Genomic DNA, 20,894 nt, shown 5'->3' on the forward strand with positions numbered 1-20,894 from the left:
GACGTTTTTCTTCATGGAGATGGTGACAGAGTGCCAACTGAGCGAGTCAGTCACTTAGAAGAGAGAACTACATGTCCCACAATTCCACACACACCAAATCCGACACGCGCAACTTCCGGTGTCGGCGTTACCTCGCTAACGTTCATATCCACTGTCAGCAGAGTGGCCGGATTCCACGTGAATAATTCTGTATTTTACTCCGTCTTTAGCGGCGAATGTGGTGACCGCGTAGATGTCTTTATTTAAACAGTCCCGTCTGCTCGCTTTATGTCGGAGCAGCGGACGACTCAGTCCGACGCCGAGTGGAGTTGTGGGTAAATGTCATCGGCTCTCAGCACGTTTCCGCCATAAGTCCTCGTCGGATTTAATAGCGAACGATGCGGTACAACGACACATTAGAAACCTCAGAGTCGAGTACAGCGATGTCACGACACAACTGCACAAAGGAGACGTGAGTGAGTCAGACAGGCGCGCCTTGATCCGGCGGCAGGTGGCGCTGTCGCCTGTCGCAAATGCGCTGAAGCGCGCAGAAGACGCTGCGGGGGACCTGCTGGAGGTGGAGTCCCTTCTACAAAGTATGATAAAGAAATTTTGCGTTTGGAGAAATAATCACTCATGGTTCTCAGACGGTGGCATGCCGGACTCTCTCTACTGATATCAAATGGACATAATCATTTAAAAATATGAGCAGTATCGGAATCCTTATCCATGAGATATCTGAAATAGAATTTCACTGTAGGATTTGTCTTTCTACGAGTAGTACAGGTCATTTTTGGTTGGCTGTATTTTCCATTCCGAAATCCGCCACTCTTAATGCAGTCCAGTCATTATTGACACTTGATCTGTGTTTGATGACAATCAGTATTAATTAATATTCACATTATGAGTAAAAGTTGCTGCGATTTTCTGAGATGTGAAAGGTTTTGGGAATCTTGTTTATGTTGTTCTGATTTCAAAACAGGTCGAACACAGGACACACAGATGCTCGATCTGCTGAGAGAAGAAAAGTGTCAGATCACTAAAAGAATTGAGGCATTAAATAAAAATGTAAGGCCTTTTCTGTCTGTTTAGTTTCTTGCCTTAATGGGCATTAACACTTAGCTAAATCCTTTTCCCGAATCTTCAGCTGATCCAAACTCTGGTGCCAGTCGAAGAACATGACAGCAGCAATGTTATTCTGGAGGTGGCAGCTGGGCGGACGACAGGAGGTGTGTGGCGCTTCCTCGGCAATAGTTTTTACTCTGTTGTCCAAAGCAGGTCATTGATGTTCTTGTTTTTAGGAGACATTTGCCAGCAGTTCTCAAGAGAGATGTTCAGCATGTACCAGGGCTTTGCCAGTTACAAAGAATGGGACTTTGAAGTCTTCAATTACACTCCAGCAGATTATGGTATATCTGTCGTATATTCGTATAGTTCGTATATTTGCACATACATAGACAGTCAAACAGCACAAAAATTGCTGAATATCTGAAATTGGATGTTCAACTATTGAGAAATTGAAGGCATATTAAAGTTGGTGGTAAATGACATGTAGATGGTCTTGTGTCCTGATACTAGGGGGTCTACACCATGCAGCAGTGAGGATTTCTGGAGAAAATGTCTACAGATGGCTGAAATTTGAGGGAGGGACACACAGGGTGCAGAGGATCCCTGAGATGGGGCTATCGTCACGCATGCAGCGGATCCACACAGGGACCATGACCGTCATAGTGTTGCCCCAGTGCGATGAGGTCAGTGTTTCTGTAAATTTCACCAGCCGTATCAGAACCTCATTTCATAACAGATGCCTTTGCAAGTCCAGTCTGCACCGCAGTGTGATCCTGGTCACTGTAGAAATGTGTTGTCTTAATGGGCCAGAGCTGTTTTGGTAGCAATGTATGTTTGATAGGAACATAATTAGTGTCTGGAGAAGCACACTAGAACCTGCTTCTGTAAATACTCCTCTGTTTATTGCATTTCTGTACACTCACTGGCGGTAACTGATCATATCAGAAAATGCTTTAATGCTCCCTCCTAGGTGGAAATCAGCATTGACCCCAAAGATTTGAGAATCGACACTTTCAGATCAAGAGGGGCTGGTGGTCAGAGTGTGAATACCACAGACAGTGCAGTAAGAATAGTCCATCTACCCACAGGTACCTTGTTTGTTTTCAGTTCCTTTCAAACAAACTTTTGTAAATGAACAGAAAGGATAATAGAACGTTTGAATCTGGTTAATATGTAGCCTGGTTGTATCTCACTCATAGAAGACAGCTTCCAGAAAATCTCAAAGAGACCATAGAAAGTAAAAGTATGTGAACACTTTGGAATTTCATGGTTTTTTTTATGTAAACAGAGTACGAATGCATAAAACAAATAATACGAATGTTATACATCACCTGAAATATGAACAGTATTTACTCAGCTAGGCATCATTGTTATTCCAACTACATGCAGTATTCATATCAGCACACTATACAGAGTAGTATGAGATCACATCCCTGGATTTTATATTTTATATAAGTTCACAGTAAAAGTTACTACAGCGCACAACACGACCCTTGTCCTGCAACTTCCTCAGTATTCAGCAAGGGCAGATGACAGATTGTGCTTCTCTCCAGGCACAGTGGCTGAGTGTCAGGAGTCTCGGTCTCAGCTCCAGAACCGAGAGGCCGCCATGCGGCTGCTCAGGGCCCGTCTGTATCAGAGCACCGTGGGTAAACAGACGGAGCAAAGGCACACTGCACGCAGACAGCAGGTAGATTAAATAATGCTAATCCACTAATACGCACAAGTACTGAACTGTAATCACAAAGATGATATCGTAGCAGTTATTGTGAATATCAAATTTCATTTTTATTAGTGTGCAAAATGCAAATTTCTATCTCTTGGCAGGTTGGAACTCGAGCCCAGTCTGAGAGAATTCGCTCGTATAACTTCAGTCAGGACCGTGTGACCGATCACAGGATTGGCTATGTCACTCGAGACATAAAGGTAAATTAAACAGAGTAGAACTCGTGTCACACCAACATACATTCCACAAAATAAACCCACTCAAGTGCTAACAGGATCTGGCTTGTGCCCCAACTGTGTTGTGCTGTGAATCAGGAATTTATGAGGGGAGGGGAGCAGCTGGATGAGCTTATCTCGGACCTTCTAGATCACAGTGAGTGTGAGGCTCTGCTGGAGCTGGTGGAGAATGCAGACTGTGCCAGAAGAAGACAAAGCCATTCAGTGGAACCATCCCCAAAAACCAGACTGGACTCACAGCACTGAGGATTCACAAGAAGCAAATGCAGGACTAAATAAAAGCATGCGTAAGCTGCTATAATGGGCGTGGCTCAGTATATCTGTTGGAAAACACACTCAGTGAGGGTCTATCTGGAATACACACTCATTAATGGGCAGCAACGACACTATTGCCTACTTACAGCAGAACTGTGCAACATAGACGCTGAAGTCTTAATTTGCAGGCTACTGTGATCCCAATAAAACTTGTTAATATCTAACACAGCAATCTTACCTGGAGAGTGAGAAATATTAATATTCATGGTACCCATGAAGAAATAAGGCTGTTTTATTTGACAACATTGAGGAAATTAATAAATGATATAATTGGCCTTTTGGTCTTGTCATTTTCACAACAGGCATAGAAAATATATACATAAACACAAAGACACTTTCCTATATACATCCAGAAATACTGAAAATAATTCATTACAAAAAAAACACATCAAAACCAAACGATTTACAACTCTTAGTTCTTATTACGTTTGAAAAATATTTTAAAACAAGCTTGCATACATTGATGAGACTGACAAACAATTTCATTCAATTGGTTGAAAAGATCCTGCACAGATTACACACTCCTGTGTTTCCAAAAGACATGCATTGTTCCTGAGCTGTTGTCCATAGATAAAAACAAGACTTCTAGTCATCCTTCCCTCTCTGACGCAGGCTTCGGGATTTCCCGTTCTCTGTCTTCCTTCTCCTAAATGTAGATTCTGGGCCTGCATCGTCTCCCAAGGAGGTGATAGTGCGCTCCTTAAACTTGGGTTTGGGCTCAGGCGGGAGGTCTGCAGTGGAAACGGTAGAAGTGGTACATGCCTCAAATTGTGGCAGCTGCAGATCCACCTTGGCACTGAAAAACAAAGTGTTGAGAGCTTAAAAACTTCATCTTAATGAAAGCAAAAATGAGTATTCATTTTAGAGTTGAATATTATCAGCAATTTAGTCAGATTTAGGGCCACTGGCAGACTACATTACACCACAAAATAAAAATCTTGACTCTACACTTGATTCAAACTAAAATCGAAAAGCAAATACATTTTGTGAAACATAACATCTTTAAAGTAAAAGTGAAGTGATTGTCACATGTGATACACAACAGCACAGCACACGGTGCACACAGTGAAATTTGTCCTCTGCATTTAACCAATCACCCTGAGTGAACAGTGGGCAGCCATGACAGGCGCCTGGGGAGCAGTGTGTGGGGACAGTGCTTTGCTCAGTGGCACCTCAGTGGCACCTTGGCGGATCGAGATTCGAACCGGCAACCTTCTGATTACGGGGCCGCTTCCTTAACAGCTAGGCTACCACTGCCCCATCAACCAAACTGTGCTGTCCCACCTGTAGCTGCTGCAGAATGCAGCCACACCACTTACAGTTTGGCATCCTTAGACTGGATTTCTAAATTATAATTCATAATTTCTAAATTATTAATTATATACCTAAATTTTATCTGATTGCTCAAAACACTGACTGAACACTGATATACTGCTTATTGTATAAGTGTATAGGGCAGGAATTACTCACTATGGATCGACTTCCGGCTTGATCTTTTCCCAGCTTCCATATGGATTTGCCTTCCTGGGTTTTTTTACAGGAACCACCACCTCTTCCTTTGCAGGAGCAACAAGCTTTTCTGGGGGCTTTTCGATGCCTCCCTCCTTCCCAGCATCACCGCGACTATCACTGTCACTCTCAGTCCCTTCTTTCTTCTCCTCTTCTTCTGATGGTTCAACATTTTCCTCTTTTCTTTCCTAAGCACAAGTTGATTATTCATGATAAACAGCCCTTTATGCTCTTTGTGCCAATTTGTATGCAGCATGTTTAGACAATCACAGGAGTAAAATTACTGACTTACTCTGAAACTGATTTTTGCAACTTTTGATGTTTTTGGCTCCTCATTTGCTGCTGCTGCTGCTTCTGCAGGGGCTTTGTCTCCATTTGAACTTTCTTCTCCTGTGGAGAGTGGCTCTGTCCCTGGAGGAGATGGGTCCTCTTGCCCTTCAGGCCTTTCCCAGCTGGATTCTGGTTGAAATGGAGAGGAGAGTGTTGTGGGGAGCTTAAATATATATATATAATTCTATTATATGCTCAATAGTCTGTTAAGGCATTTATTTATGTGTGAATATGGATTGCTTATTTAATGCCACTATGGGTGCACTGACCTCCAGTCTCAGTGTTGTAGTAGTAGGTGTACCCCTCAGTGCTCACTGCCTCCCTCCACGAACTGCCTAAAGTAGCCTGTTCAACAGAAGAAAAAAAAAAAAGTTTTACACTTCACAGATGAACCGGAAGCCTGCTCTCCACAGACAGACGAGTGTGAATACCTCACTCTTCTCTCCAACTTGTACCAAAGATGTATTTTGACCCTGGAACCATTCAGGTTTTTCCCACTGAGATTCTGAAAAGGCATAGATACTAAGCTTTAACTTGCTAAATGTATAAACACATACATGTTAGAGTTAATCTAAAGGCTAAAGAATAAACGAATTTATGAAATTAGGAGTCTAACCTCCAGTTAGTGTGTTATAGTAGTAAATATGTCCGTTATCCGTTGTTCCCATAATCCAAGAATCTGATCCATTGCTGCTGCTGCGGCTGCTGCCTTCTGGAACCTCCACCTTTCTTTTTTGTGCTTGAGACTTTCGAGACTTTTGAGATTTTGGAGTCATTTGAGACTTTGGAGTCGTTTCAGATTTTGGAGTCGTCTGAGTACTTTGAGGTGTTTGAGTCATTTGAGGCATTGCTACACAAAGGTATACACAAGAAAACACAATGTCATTTCAGTTCTCCCCTCAGTGAGAGAAACAATTAACAAATAACTGAGAATCTCAAAGTTTGGTACAAACACATATGCAATCATTTGCAATGGGAGCACATCAGTGCAAATGAAGAGGATAAATTTACCTGACTTTCCCTCTAGCCTCTTTATGTCCTCTTGGTAAGCTTTGAGTGCAGCTTCCTCCATTGCTGCAAACTCCTTTGACATTTTTTCCTCCTTCTTGGCTTTGGCAATACTCTTCTTTTTAATCTGCAGGGCAGGGACAGGGGGAGGTGGTCATATGCAACATTGGGGGCACTGCCATCTGCCCTTATCTACCCGCACTCGGTGCATTTGGCATGCCAGTGTACCCCCGCCCTCAGTTTTTTAACACAGCGTATTTGTAACATGCTACCCTCTGCTGGTGATCATATGCATGTAGTGAAACAGCAACACTTAACTCCAGCAGAGTGCTCTTTAATTGTAGCTATTTCTATTTTCCCTTTGGAATAACACCACTATAGCCTTTTCATCGACAGGCAGCACCGTCCTATCACTTATAAGCTAATTCATTAAAAAGAGATAATTGCAGCGTTTTGCTCGGTGTAGCCTACCTCCTCAATTTTCTTTGCCACATTTTCCTTGTGGTTCTTTCCCCTCTCATGAAACTCGATGCTCTGTAAAAGGATAACGATCAGGGAGTGAGGATTCATGTTAACCAACACTGACAGTGTCCGTGACATTAAATCCAGACCGAACTCACGGGTTTGTTATCCGCTATCCAGCATTTGCAGTACTGGCAGAACTTCTTCGGCTGAGACTTCCAGTAGTCAGCCCTAAGTCACACAAGTTGCACAACGTTAGACAACGCAAGACTGAAAAAAATAAAACGTCCAGAACAGGGAATATGCTTGATGGCAGCAGGATGGCATCTGTTAAAATACACGCTAATTCACTTTAGCCTCCTAGTTGAGAAACATGGCACCACAACATGTACTGAATCAACACAGATCCGTGAAACCGCTGGAAAAGAGAAACCCTGTAGAGATAAAACCCCTCAAAAACTCTCTACTTACATGTTACTCGTAAATATTACTATTATGAACAAAACTACTGGCGGTAAAATTGCTATAAATGACAACAGTGTCGCGGGCCCTTGAATATGACGTCACGTATCTACGGCGTGTGTGGAGGGATAAATGTCGCAGCAGAAACTGGTGCCCTTCAAATATTGACAACCCATAGAGACAGAGTTGCACATCTGGTCCTCAGTTATATAGATCTTGTTTTTGCTACAGAAATATGTGAAATAGAAATAATAAGGTTTATATTTACTTAAAATACTAAGACCCTGCTCCCATATGGTCTAGTGGATAGAATTCCTGGTTTTGTGAAATATGATAAGTGTAAATGTACATTTAATCTAGCAGATTCTTAATTTTAATGAAATATTTTTCGAACAAGTAATTGGCCAATGATGTTCTCAAGGTCTGGCCAATGATCTTAATGAATCTTCTTATTAAACTAAACAGATTTTCTGGTTACGAAATGGCATAAATTATCTTGAGCTACATACACGTTTTTTTTTACATTTACATTTACGGCATTTGGCAGACGCCCTTATCCAGAGCGTGCTTAAATTACCATCGATGAAGAGATCAATTCCGGTTCACTAGGACCTCAAATATGAAAACATGGGGCCGCTTCCATAACTGCTCTGCCACCACTGCCCCTGCCCCTACCTTGAACTGTAAGCAAGAATTCTGTCCCTGACAGACTTGTTACTTCTTCTTTAATTAGCTCTTCTAACCTTCACTTGTTATCTGTATTAACGGCACCTGTTTGAACAGGTTATCTGTCTAAAAGATACCAGTCCACACCTTCAAACAGTTAGACTCCGACGTCCATCATGGTCAAGACCAGAGAGCTGTCTAAGGTCACCAGGGACAAGACTGTACACCTGCAGATTGGGACAAGCCAATCTACAATATGCAAGCAGTTCGGTGAGAAGAGATCAACTCTTGTATCATTTATTAGAAAATGAAATCACTGAAAATGCTGTGTGACTCTCAGCGGAGGCGGACATGTTGCTCTCGCTCTCGTTCTCGCTCTTGCTCACTTATCTTCCCTGCTTGCTTCTCATGTCTTGTCTACTGTCTTTGAGAGACTCTCTCAGCCTTGCTCTGCGAACAACGAAAACCATGGATTTGATACTGACACGATCATCCCAAGGAGTAATCCAGGAGCGTGATCCTGCGTGTCCTGCCGGAATGTTTGCTGCTGGGTATGTGATGGACGAATGGGATAAGTGGAGGATCGTGTGCCTGTCTGACTTTCCATGGAGGACATTGAAGACATCTACATGTTCGGAACATGTTGCCCTGCTGTATCGGAAATCGAAGGAAATGGTGACATCCATCAAAAACCCCACCAGGCTGGCTGGATTGATTGATGGAATGGGCAGAGCCATGGGCCCACAGGCCCCAAGACTATTTATAAATTGGATACTATCACTGTGACTATTCTGTGACTATCGATCGCAAAATCGAACAACATCTTTGAGAGGCTGGCAGCTTTGCACAGAAAATTGGACGACGCAGAACAGAGACTATAGAACAGTTCCAGCTCTTCGACTGAAAAAAACTTTTTCCTCTATTATATACACATATAGTGGTGGCAGTGGTGGCCTAGTGGTTAAGGAAGCGGCTCCGTAATCAGAAGGTTGCCGGTTTGAATCCCGATCTGTCAAGATGCCACTGAGGTGCCACTGAGCAAAGCACCGTCCCCATGGGTTAAATACAGAGGACAAATTTCACTGTTTGCACCGTGTGCTGTGCTGTGTATCACATGTGACAATCACTTCACTTCAAAATAAATAAATCTCTATTCGACTCCCCTTATCAGCACCTGCTTCAGAATCAACATCTCCTGCCAGGGCCAGGGCCAGGGCCACAAACACACACACACATGCACTGATATGCACTCACCCCATGCCTCCGCCCCCTTTGTACCCCCGCAGCGTGAACTGGTGAGTCTGTGTGTGTGCCATTTTGGCAGCGCATCAGACTGATGCTCGTTTACATCCATGTCCATTTTCCCTTCCCCTGTTGCAATTGTGTTTTTATGTTGTGTGGAGTCTATGTGCTTATGCTTCAGTGGTGTTTTTTTTTTTTTATCCTCCTATCCTAAAGTCAACCCCCCCAATGTACTGTGCTGTGTTTAGGTATGGTCTGGTGGATGGCCAGGTTTCAGTAGTACTTGTATTTTTGACATGGTTTATTGCAACAGCAATAAAATTGCTATCTATATATGTACCATTCAACCTCAGAGCCCTTATTATATCTCACATTTCAACCCTAAAAACTGCTTGCCTGCTCCCTACATTGTTGAATGTTCAAGGAAGACACTAGTCTAGAACAGCACAGTTGCTAAGTATTTTCAAACAGCATCTTAAGACCTTCCTCTATGAATACTAATTTGGCCCTTTCTTCTCTGTAGAACTGGGTCAGGCTGTGACAGGCATGTGTGATACTAGTTGGCAATATTGACACTACAATTTTAATGCAATGTAAGTGAAAAATTTATAAAGTTATTCAGAATTTAAACATAAATTTAAACTTAACCAGACAAAATATATGGTCAGAGCTACATGTGCTGTATGTCTGATTTCTATGCAACATGAAAGTAATAACATGCATTTCAGTAAAATTTTATATTTCTTGTGTAGTAAGTGACAAACGTTTCATGTGCCCTTTTGTGTATACCTCACAAATGATTCCAGAACAAGTGAATATGTTAACAACAACTTTAATTCAAATGTAAAATACACAAACATATTCAATTGACACTCGTTCCATAGTAAATCATGTGGCAGTTGTTAAATGTTAAATGAAAATGTGAATGTTTGAGATTAATACGTTTCTTTAGAAATTCAGTCAGTGCTACAGAACTTCAGAATCACAGTTCTTCAATAAACAATATTCAGAAACAAATTATTTAACAATTCATGTTTAATAGCAAACACATCAAAATAGCAGATACATTTAGACACAGAAAGGGTGTGAAAATAAGATAATTTTATCTCAAAGCTTCATTTGTGTTGTGTTTTAATTCTATTGTTTTATAGTGCACAATAAAGTGTTTGTATAATTGAAATTTGGTTAATTGGTTTTAATAAATCTACACATTATAAAAAGTCTGTAACATCAGAACATGCACTGGGACCATTCTTAGCCTTCAACTTCAACTGTCAATTAAATTTTTTGGCTAGATTCAATCTCAGAATATGCAAAAACTGTTGCCCATTGATATGGACATGAATTAGCAGCATTTTGGTGTTGAATATACACCATTACAGATTAAAACACAGTTACAGGCAGTGAATGTCAAGTCAAAGACGCTGGATATGGTGATTTAACAGCTAAAATGCACATTGTGACCTTATAATATTACCAAAATAATTGACATTTTTGAGCAAATTGAGGTATTGGCATGAATGTATTAAGACAGAAATATGTCTAAACATGCCTGATGTCTTTTTCTCATCTTTACAAGCTAAATGTTTTGTTCCCTTCTTTCTTTTATTGTTATGTCTCATGTTGATTTTTTGCATATTAAAAAATCATCTCAGTCTGAAAATGTTCATACAGGAAGCACAGTGGGAATCACTTTGGGGTTCACTTCACAGCTTCTGATTTTTCCCCACTCATATTTATTTATTTTCCAAGAACACTTAGTGGTGTAGTGTGCTGCCCCAACCAGCAGGGCCACACAGTCAGCTCTTCACTGGCACCAGGGTCGCACTGCTGCGTGTCACCTGTCACCAGCGTCAGTAGCACCCATCTTTCCAGGCTCCGTCACGCAGGGCACTAAGGGTGGTCAAATTCTTTGGAGGAGTCAGCAAACTGAATGTGAGTAAAAAAAAGAGAAAAACATTAGCACCATGCACAATAAGGTTTTTTTTTGGTTTATTATAACAAAATTATTTTTGCTGTCATGATGTGTGGAACACAAAGAAACAAAACAACTGCAAACTGATCTAATGAAAATCCAAATAATCAATCCTGTGACACCATGTACTCTTACCTCCGAACCGGCTGGGCAATTTTACTCCGCAAGGTGGAACTGGTCCCAAGGAACGAGGCAGGGCGGGGTAGGCCACTGCGACCTGCCGCCTGAATGCCGCTAGGTTTGCTGGGCAGAGGAATTCCACTGCTGGTCAGTGACTGTAAACTGGTGGAGGTCACAATGGTAGCAGAACCTTTGACCGTGGGGCTGACGTAGGCGGTGGCCTTCAGCGTCGGCCGTGAAGACACCAGGAAGTTGCCTACGCTCTGCACCCGGTTCTGGAGCTGACCAGGTGAAGGGACTAAACAGGGTACAGAGAGCAGTAAATGGACAAAGATAAACTACTTTTCTCTGCAGTGTTTTTCCTCTTCAGACGAGCTGTGTGAAAAGACTCACTGGCTGACTGCAGTCTGGATAAGCCGCTGGATGAGTCAAAACTTTGGCTGTTACGAATGGAGGCAGTGGAACCCACATGACCAACTGGAGAGGGTACACTAGGCATGCTGGGGGCCCGAACCAAGTTGGGCATGCTCCTCCGTAACTTGTCTAAAGGAGGAAAGAGCTTTAAATAGAAAAACAGATATATGCAGTGCATCCAGACAAACACTCATGCACACAGTAAAATACATGCATGTCTGTGACACACACACTGACACAAACATACACATAAATCAGTTAGATAAAGCACATGAAAGCACTCCATCCAAATAAGTGCCCAAAACAAAATGAACCCTAAGAAGTATTACAGATTTATTTTCCACCCAGAACGTCCTGCTTAGAGTTATTCACAAGGGATTACTGTTTTCTCTTCATCTACTTCTCCATGCAATACATCCATCCTGAACCCTTGAAGGATTCAGCAGATTAAGACATCTCTGGCGGTGATTCAGACTTCTAAACTGGAACAGGCAAGCTGAGGCGAGGCTTAAAACAGGCTGGCAGGTCAGTGAGTGAAAGTGCAGTGTTTAGAGGTGTTTGTGGTTGACAAAAGGACATCTTATTACCATATACAGTAAATTACAGCTAATGTTATATAAAAACATGTTTTATTTGCCATAGCATGTAATGTCTCAGAATTTAGTAGTTTTACTTTTTAAATGTTTAAACGTTAATGAATGGTTTTGCTTGGACAAAATGTTACAACCAACAAGGACAAAAAAAAAATGTCTAAGCTGACTTACTCTCAAATTCCACTGGTTTCCAAAAAGATGATCCACAAAGATTTCCAAAGGTTACAAGTCAAACAAACAAAACAGGCAAATACGCACACACACAAAGATAAACACAAGAAAAACCATGAAAAGAAACATTGAAAAATAATGCAACTTCTGTCTGTTTGCTTTTTGTATTTAAAAGCCACAAGAGTCCTTTCATATTCTTATGCCAATCAGTATTTGATATTTATGTTCAGGTCTTTTAAAATTGCAGTAACCATTCCTGCATCATTTAATATCAACTACGTTTCTCTGAAAGGCACTGAATTCAAACAACTATCCCTCTGTTTTAAAGCTTACCCTACTGCACCACCTTGGGTGAAAAATCATCAGGTTGACCTCAGTGACACTATAGATAATATTTGGTCATTGGTGGTCCTTTAGTCAGAAACGGCAGCTGACGACCGTGTAGAAATGAGCCACACATTCCTAATTAAAAGCCATTAAAGTGACTAGAAAGGATCCAGTACTGTTCCAGTACTGACCTGAGCTGGGCCTGGGACCCTGGTCAGTCTTGGGTCCTTGTTGGTCAAACGTGGTGATGTTGGGTGTAGTGAGTGTGGAGTGGGACTGGAAATGGAAGGCGGAGGAGAACTGAGGAACGGATGGGGTGGAGAGGTTGGAGGTGCTTTTCCTCCAGTCTCTGATGCTGGTGAAGGTGTGGGAGTGGGACAGGCCACGCTGGAAGGGTCCTGTCCGCGTGAGACGGGGCTGGGGAGGGGGGAGCTGGCCATAATCTTCCTCATCATCTTCATCCTCTTCCTCCTCCAAATGTGAGTCTCCTTGTTGGCCGAACTGGAAGGAGAAACTGGCACTGCGGCGGTTAACAGATGCTGAGGTGGTGGCAAATTCCTGCCGAAGACCTTACAAGACAAACACACACAGAGGGACATATGGTTCAAACAGGACAGTAACTATAATAAGGCTTGTCTCTGGGCTGGGAGTGATTTTGGAATTCTTAGTCCCCTCTGTCCCCCTGACTTACTCTCCTCCTGCAGTCTGGCCATCACCTGGACATCAGTGAGGTCCTGCAGCTTGTATCCCATCGAGATCGAGTTGTCCTCCAGCTCAGAGGCACTGAGCTCACTGTCTAGAGACGACTGTGGACTGAAGGGGCTCCGTCGCAGACTGCAGCCTTGCACACACACACACACAAACACACACACGCGAACAGAATTTAAATTTTAACAAGAAAACTATACACTACAGATCCATATCCAACCAGAATTATTAATTCTGTATAGTACATCATATTCAGTCTAACCAGACTAAATGCATCACAAAAATATTTGTTAATTAATCCTGTAAATTTCCATGTTAAAGGGGACTTGACAAACATTCACATCATGGCATCAGTCATGAGGAATCAAGTGGATACACATGAAAGCATGGAATCATGTAGCGGAATTTTGTTCTGCATTTTTATACATGTGATGTAAATGTATATAATGAGACAATTATGATTGATAATGTTCACATTCTTCCACCTGATGGAATTTCTGAAGCTGTTTCTGCCTTGTGATTGTTCCTTATAACCCGGAACTGGATAAGTAAGATAAAAAGATGACTTGAATCATCACAGTTACACATACTCTCTAAATGTCTAAATTGAGTTGATAATCCAGCACAGTAATAATTCTGCAGAGATGCTAATGTGCCCTTACAGAGTAACTGCATACACCCAGAGATCATAACATGCAAGATATGATGAGGAGCCACACTGAACACAAGCTGGCTGATTTGGTGAGGTGGAGTGGCATTATGGGAATGGGAAAATGGCGATGGGCGCAGCGAGGCTTACTGCGATTGCCTTGGTGATAGAGAAAGGTGGGGGTTCTCTCAGCTAGAGGAGAGCAGTCCTTCCCCGGTGGGGTCAGGGCCAGAGGGTGCAAGGGGTGGGAGGGTGAAACAGAGGATGCTGGATTTGAGAGAGACAGAGATAGATTCAGGACTAGACTGTGGACATCCAGCAAAAAAATATCACAGTTAAAATTATCATAAGTTAAATTATCATAAAAGTCGAACAAATGTATATGAATATGAATGACTATCAGAGTGATGAAATACATATTGTCCACAGGGCATATGAGTGTGTGTGGTCGTAGGTGTGTTACCTGGCCTCTCAGAGGCATGGACACTAGGCGGGGTGAGAGCAGAGCAGGACCTGGAGGATGGGGGGGAGGAGCAGAGAGGGGAGACTCCAGCTATGCGGCAGTGAGGGAAGGCTGAGGAGGTGGGTGTGGGGAACACGCCCCTCCATCTGTGGGCTGAGGAGGAGACAGAGATGTGGATGCTGGAGAAGGAGGGCCTATGTGGATTTTCAAAAAAGCTCTGTGCATTTAGACTACTTGATCACATGATCACATGTGGTCATTGGTGGTGAGGTGCTAGTTTTGTGGTTGTGGGATATTTGTCAGAACCACTGCTGTGTAGAGAGTGATCCTCCACCTAAATCCATTCAGTCAGAAGCTAGATGGACACCGGAATGGCAGTGAGACATTAAAGCAGGCTGAGGGTCATGAGAAAAAAACCCAAATAGTACCACAAGGAAAACCAGGTCTTCAGGACAGACATAGAACAATGAAGGGCATTGTGGGTAAGGGATTAGATAAGCCGTACCAGGCTTAGTTATCCAGTGTCACTGCCAAACTGTAAATCCCATGACAGTGTGGTAATACTCATCCTGATCAATTTAAAAGGCCCTTTGTCACCCAGAGCAGATCTGGTACAAACACAAGCCTTTTCTTCCCAGTTATGCAAGCATCAACTTCACAGCTAGTACTTCACAGCAAGCAGCCTCGCCACAGAGCACTGGCATTATGGGCGCACAAAACAGCCAGTGACCAGCAGCCAAGAGATACATCTGTTAGCCAAAACCAAAAAGCACAAAGGCAGATTCAGGTCTTCAAGCAGCTCAATACTGGCCTTTTATAGGAGACACAACAACACACACACACTCACACACACACACAAATAAACAGCACATATTTTATACATTTAGATATTACCAGAAACCCTAATCCAGGGCGACTTACAACCAGTATTGACAGGGACATTCCCCCTGAAGACACTCAGGGTTAAGTGTCTTGCTCAGGGACACGATGGTAGTAAGTGACCTTGTTACTTTGTGGTCTCCCAATTCATAGGCAAGTGTGTTACCCACTAGGCTACAACCACCGAGTACTACACACCACACATGCACACCTACACATGTAGAATGTATCTTCAGATACTCATATGCCTGCACACAGATACCTACAATCCACAAACAGTCAACACATCTTTAAACACACACACACAAAAGAAAATGCAGCAGAATAGATTCTTAAAGAAAAGGCCGCATCTGCCTCATGTGTAGGTGTGTGAACACGGCTGCAGGAACACACAGGTTACTCAGCCTGTCAGTCAGACACTAGAACACTTGAAAATGAAGGGGACGGTTCCTTTCATGTAAACACAGTTTCCATGGTTACGGCACTGGTCTCCCAAGCTGGCGCTCCTGAATATAGCAACAAGCTGCTCCGTGTGCCTTTCAGCAGGGGGTCCCCCTCTTCACAGCAACTCGGGCCCACGGAGCCCACATAACTCAGATGGAAGAAAAAGCGTTTCTCCGGCTCGATTAAAGAAGAAGCGACCTTGATGCATCACATTACATGACGTGACGCACGGCCAGCCGGAGTGCGTTGACTCCAAGTTGTAAGCTCTTGAGGTTAATCTTCGTTAACGCAGCGGAAACCTTCTTTCAGGATCCCGGCAGGCGGCCACCCCCGTGAGTGGCCCTCCCTTCCTGAGCATCGCCAGCACACCGGGAGAAGCATCATTAAGATCTAACTAATGTACTCATGAAGCAGCAGAAAGTGGGTTATGTGTGCGTGGCATGATGCAAGACTGTGCAAGTGTGTGTGTGTGTGTGTGTGTGAGAGAACGTGTGTATTCTTCTGTTTTCAAATACCTTACCATAGAGCCTATGTTTACATTTTTGTGTTTATGAAATTCTTTATGCAGAGGCGTATGTAATGAAAAGGGGTAAACACAGTGTAAATCAGATCATTTAGCAACTATTAATGTGTATGTGTGTGTGTATTAACATGAAAGTGTGCATGTAATAGTTCACTGTACAGTAAGTGTGAGAATTTTTTTAGGTAAAACTGATCCTTAGGATGCTAATAACAATCAGACTGACTGACACAGATGGCTCGGATGCGGCCGAACCAGAGGAGACCGAAGCGCGTGTGATCTCACCCTCGTCATCAGCATCAAATAATTTACCTGGGGGACCAAGTGAGAATCACACATTCACTGATACTTAAAGAGGTGTTAAACTGTGCAAAAGGTTTTTTAATCTTTAATAAGAGATTAAAAGCAGGGAGGAAAGAAATCTGATGCTGAGGTCATGTGACAGGGCTTGCTCTACCTGTGTCTAGCCGCTGGCAGAAAGAACGCCGGGCGACCTCCACATCTGGATGGGGACTGTCCAGCACCTGCCTGCACCACTGCGTCGGTGTCAGCCCACCCTCCCTCCACAGCAATGCCTTCTGGGAGATATACAGCCTGGGGAGAAATGTATGGTAAAATATACACAGATCAGGCATAACATTACGATCCCTGACAGACGAAAAGGATCTCACTACACTGACACCTGGCAGTGGGTGGGAAATAATCGGCAGCAAGCTGGATATGTTGTTGGAAGCAGAAAAATTGGACAAATGTAAGGATTTGAGTGACACAGACAAGAACCAAAATGTCATAACATCTCAAAAAACTGCAGCTTTTGTGGGATGTTCCTGGTCTACAGCGACCAGGAGCTACCAAAATACTGCAAAATGGTACACAAATGGCCTCAAGTTTCTCCAGATCTCAATCCCGTCAAGCAATTCCTAAACACCATGTTGTCTCCTTTCACATTCTACTGTCTTCTCCACAAAAGGTTCCACATCCATACTACCCACCCTACACAGTGAACATGTCCACTTGCGCTCTATATTCATGTCTCATCCTCTTAACCAAATGTGAACAATCTACTTAATATTGCAGTTGAACAGTGAATTTAGCCTATTTTATTATTACTTAATTTATTTCTTCTCACTCCTGCTCTTACTAGGCATAGATATATTTAGTTATATGCTAGGCCACTGAACAAACCACCGTCCCCACACACTGCTCCCCGGGCGTGTATTTGTCCTAATATCTTATTGTGACATGTCCCAAGTGCTGTCTGTTAATGTGTATGGTTGAAATGACAATAAAGCTTTACTCTACTCTACTCAATTGAGGGATGTGCTGGAAAGTCCAGTCCACAGAGACACCACCTCACACCGTACAGGACTTGAACGATCTGATTACAATGTCCCTGGTGGCACAGCGTATCTTCTAGTGGAGGCCATGCATCGACAGGTCAGGGGGACCTTCTCAATACCAGGCACGTGGCCTTAATGTCACCACTGATTGTGGCAACGGAGCCCAGGGCGGAAGCCCACTGCGGTAAAAGCCGCTGTCATTTTAAGGATGCAGCTAATCTCTGACGGCTGCCCCACTTTCCGTGACACGCTGCCCACAGTGACTTACAGCACTAAGCCCGTGTCCTGAGATGGGAGAGATCCTTATTATTTTTTCCAATGTTAGTTACACTGTCTGTTTCAGCAGCCTGAGTGCTGATGATGCCACGAACACACGATGCCCTGAACGGAGGGAGCGGATGTGGGTCAGATCTTCCGCCTGACCGGCTGCGGGTGGGAATCTGGCTCCTCCGTCCCGTATAAAGCGAGTTTAGTGAAGCATTTGTTGCGTTCTGACAAGCGGGACCCAGCCGCTCTCCCCAACGTGGCCGCCCGAAACGACCGTGACTTTACCGCGACATAAAGCGCACATTTTCCGCGACAGTCCACCTGACAGCCATCGTTTTTATTATAGGCGGGACGGTCCCTGCCCCTTACCAGGTTTCATCCGAACCCCCCGCACCAGGAAACACGGAGTCCAGGTCCAGCAGCTCCACCTCGTCCAGCACCGTGGGATCCGTGCACGCACCGTCGTCGGGGTGGTTGGGCTGGAAATACTGGAAGGGCTCGTCAGGTGCGCCGTGGTGGCCGGAGGAAGGCGGGCAGGAGACGGTCGGGGGCGGGCTGGGGAGGCAGCGGCCCCCGGTACCGCAGAGCGGGGACGCGGAGAAGAGATGCGCGGTGGCGCGCGTCCGCAGCTGCTCGTTCTGCATCTCCAGCTTCCTGACCAGCTCCTGCAGCTTCTTCACCTCCAGCTCCGCGTTGATGGCGCCGCCGCCGCCGCCGCCGCACTTCACGTCCGCGCTCATGATCTGCGGATTCAGCACCGCGGCCTCCATCGCGAAACCCGAAATGCACAAAGCGGGGGAAAAATGGAGGGTTAGCTCCGAAGTCCTCAGACACCCACCCGCTGGCCCTCAATTCCCAGACACTCCCCCTCCTGCCGCTGCTGGGATGCCCATCAGACGGGCTCCACCCTCACAAGTTCACCTTCGCCGCGATCTGCATCTCGTTTCCACGTGTTGCGTGTAGATGTCGGATGTTTCGCCAGAACCGAATTTACATTTCCAGCATTTACCAGATGCCCTTATCCAGAGCGACTTACAATCAGTAGTTACAGGGACAATTCCCCCCTTTACAAATGTTTTATTGACATTCCAACATATTTTGCTCACCCCAAGGAATCAGCCACAGAGTAAAGTAACAGTAAAGCAGAATACAGTAAATTTGAACAGTCTGAAGCACTGGAACTGATGTCAGCATGATCCTCATCCGAATCATTTATGCAGATTTCCGGAATATAAACATATGTAATTATAAAGGCATAAAAAATCTCAACACCCATTTCAGAATATGTGCACTGTATGTATTACTATTGCATGTGCTAAATATGCTGAGGTGGTTTAATACTCCCAGTTTCTCCCCAGGATCAGCGGAACCAGAGTCCTATAATTCAAAGAAACAAGATATATGAAAATCCTCCGATTTAGCAGACACAAATTTTGTTCTGATGTAAAGAACAGGTTCTAAAGAGAGACGGAATATTTAATTGGCCACATTTGATTAGCTGGCATGAGTTCGTACCCCTGGTGTTTTCGAAGCAGTCCTCACAGTTCACGGTGTCCCTGTGAACCCACAGACTCCCTCCAGCCTCCATGTTGCCAAGGATACGATGACATGTGGCACACTAAAGGAAGAGAATTGTGGGGCAAATTGGTTTAAGAAATAAAACTTTAGCCAGCATTGTCCATGAGCAGAGCGCTGCGATTCTGTCGGAGTTTAATCCAGCGTTTAATCCAGGGTGATCTCTTTTAGTGGCTGGCGATAATGACAGGTTACCTTAAAGCAGGAAAGGTGACTGTAGATGTCCAGCTCCTTTAGGATCATCCTTGAATTTTCCACTATGGGCTTGCGGCAGAACGAGCACGGAGTTTTTCCAGGCTCTGCCCTGAAAAACAGACAGTGAAAATGATTTATACCATATTTAATTATTTTGATGTTACTACGTGAGCTACACCTTTCTGCAGGATTCTTACTTTGTTGGGGTGGTGTACACTGACTGGGTTCTCGCAGGGCTCAGAACAAGTGTGTCTTCAAAACGGTACCTAGAGATAGTAATACCAATTTAAATACCAATTTATCATTCATTTTGTGGCGTAATCTGCTATTTGTCATTTTCAGAAGAGAACATCTAACCTGTCTGCTGTGGGTGTTAGGGGTGTGGACGGCTTGGCAGTCTTGGTTGGGCTGGTGATGACGCTGTAGGAATAGCCATCCTTTAGACTAAAAAAGCAAATGAGTAACATTCAACTGAGAAATAATGAAAAATACCATGAGTACAGATGCAGAGCTATCTGACTGATACCAACCTGCCGTTTGTGGTCTTCTCAGGAGAAGACTTCAGAGTTTGGGACGGAGCTGGGCTGAGTGTACTGTACAGAGTGAGAAAGAGGTTTAGAGTTTATTATTCTACATTAAAACTCTAGGCACTTGATCAGATTGATTATTCAACATCATCAGATTACTTAAATACTTTTTATTGCTAAAAAAGATTTACAGAGATTCACACCTGGCAGATTTGCTCACTGCAGGAGATGACTTCACGCTGTGGTTGTTTGTGGAAAGAAGAGTCTCAGCAAGGTCGTCCAATGTACTGAAAACAGATTCATCAGAAAATAAAGATCTTCATACAGCATGCGTCTTGGTTGTCTCACTAAAATAATCAAAATAATGACAAATTAATAAGTTTTTTGAAGAATATGTTGTGATAGCCCTGTGCTTTGCACATCTTCTTTTTTTAATGAATGCAATGAAAAAGTAGATTATTCATCTGTCTCCTTTTTTATTTCTATTTCACTGATTGTATGGATTATATTTGCTACACTCTGAGCATCTCCAAACAGAAAATGCTGGTACTGCTAGTCCTGTGATGATGTAAGGGGAATAAGGAAAACAATGGGAGCACAGTGACGTCGTGAATTTTCCCTCGGTCATGACACTGGATGTAGCTGAATGTCTTACTTGTCAGCTGGATTTTTTGAAGGGGATGAACATGCAGGCTGGGACACAGCAGGAGTCGATGTCTCTGTG

The 20,894-nt window shown here is 43.6% G+C and overlaps 3 protein-coding genes across 6 annotated transcripts; 1 reads left to right on the forward strand and 2 right to left on the reverse strand.

The window, feature by feature from the left end:
• The first annotated feature begins 129 nt into the window (after nt 1–129).
• Nucleotides 130–3,599, forward strand: mtrf1 (mitochondrial translational release factor 1). 2 transcript variants are annotated; one of them, XM_028979920.1, is made up of 9 exons: nt 130–575; nt 962–1,047; nt 1,127–1,208; nt 1,281–1,388; nt 1,558–1,730; nt 2,018–2,135; nt 2,601–2,737; nt 2,875–2,973; nt 3,088–3,599. In XM_028979920.1, the coding sequence occupies exons 1-9, from the start codon at nt 233–235 to the stop codon at nt 3,253–3,255; spliced, it is 1,314 nt and encodes a 437-aa protein (XP_028835753.1). In that variant the 5' UTR covers nt 130–232; the 3' UTR covers nt 3,256–3,599. The 2 variants fall into 2 exon arrangements, with proteins under 2 accessions (XP_028835753.1, XP_028835754.1); XM_028979921.1 differs by having other exon boundaries at nt 421–556.
• wbp4 (WW domain binding protein 4) lies at nt 3,539–7,209 on the reverse strand. Its single transcript, XM_028979922.1, has 10 exons — nt 7,105–7,209; nt 6,792–6,864; nt 6,643–6,705; nt 6,175–6,298; nt 5,780–6,013; nt 5,595–5,668; nt 5,433–5,508; nt 5,126–5,292; nt 4,795–5,021; nt 3,539–4,120 (listed from the first exon to the last, which is right to left on the reverse strand). Coding segments are annotated over exons 1-10 (1,251 nt in total). The 5' UTR covers nt 7,107–7,209; the 3' UTR covers nt 3,539–3,909.
• A 2,811-nt stretch (nt 7,210–10,020) lies between these two features.
• slain1b (SLAIN motif family, member 1b) lies at nt 10,021–19,595 on the reverse strand. 3 transcript variants are annotated; one of them, XM_028980476.1, is made up of 11 exons: nt 19,389–19,595; nt 18,243–19,250; nt 16,724–16,860; nt 14,424–14,576; nt 14,111–14,227; nt 13,295–13,444; nt 12,795–13,172; nt 12,277–12,288; nt 11,492–11,641; nt 11,114–11,396; nt 10,021–10,932 (listed from the first exon to the last, which is right to left on the reverse strand). In XM_028980476.1, exons 2-11 carry the CDS (start codon nt 18,641–18,643, stop codon nt 10,857–10,859), a joined length of 1,857 nt encoding a protein of 618 aa, XP_028836309.1. In that variant the 5' UTR covers nt 18,644–19,250; nt 19,389–19,595; the 3' UTR covers nt 10,021–10,856. The 3 variants fall into 3 exon arrangements, with proteins under 3 accessions (XP_028836309.1, XP_028836310.1, XP_028836311.1); XM_028980477.1 differs by lacking the exon at nt 12,277–12,288; XM_028980478.1 differs by lacking the exons at nt 14,111–14,227; nt 14,424–14,576 and having other exon boundaries at nt 19,389–19,594.
• Nucleotides 19,596–20,894: the final 1,299 nt, after the last annotated feature.

The sequence above is a fragment of the Denticeps clupeoides genome, chromosome 5 (assembly GCF_900700375.1).
Source record: "Denticeps clupeoides chromosome 5, fDenClu1.1, whole genome shotgun sequence".
Lineage (NCBI taxonomy): Eukaryota > Metazoa > Chordata > Actinopteri > Clupeiformes > Denticipitidae > Denticeps > Denticeps clupeoides.

Bases quoted from the DNA above. Each gene is read 5' to 3' on its own strand.
- mtrf1 (XM_028979920.1), top strand. From the start codon at position 233: ATGTCTTTATTTAAACAGTCCCGTCTGCTCGCTTTATGTCGGAGCAGC. The intron at 1,389-1,557 runs GTATATCTGTCG...TCCTGATACTAG, and splicing joins TTACACTCCAGCAGATTATG to GGGGTCTACACCATGCAGCA. The intron at 2,136-2,600 runs GTACCTTGTTTG...GCTTCTCTCCAG, and splicing joins AATAGTCCATCTACCCACAG to GCACAGTGGCTGAGTGTCAG.
- wbp4 (XM_028979922.1), bottom strand. The intron at 5,509-5,594 runs GTATTCACACTC...TCTGTTGAACAG, and splicing joins AAGTTGGAGAGAAGAGTGAG to GCTACTTTAGGCAGTTCGTG. The intron at 5,022-5,125 runs GTAAGTCAGTAA...ACTTGTGCTTAG, and splicing joins TTGCAAAAATCAGTTTCAGA to GAAAGAAAAGAGGAAAATGT.
- slain1b (XM_028980476.1), bottom strand. From the start codon at position 18,643: ATGGAGGCCGCGGTGCTGAATCCGCAGATCATGAGCGCGGACGTGAAG. The intron at 14,577-16,723 runs GTAGAGCAAGCC...TCTCCTCCTCAG, and splicing joins CTGCCAGCGGCTAGACACAG to CCCACAGATGGAGGGGCGTG. The intron at 13,445-14,110 runs GTAAGCCTCGCT...TGTGTGTGCAAG, and splicing joins CTATCACCAAGGCAATCGCA to GCTGCAGTCTGCGACGGAGC.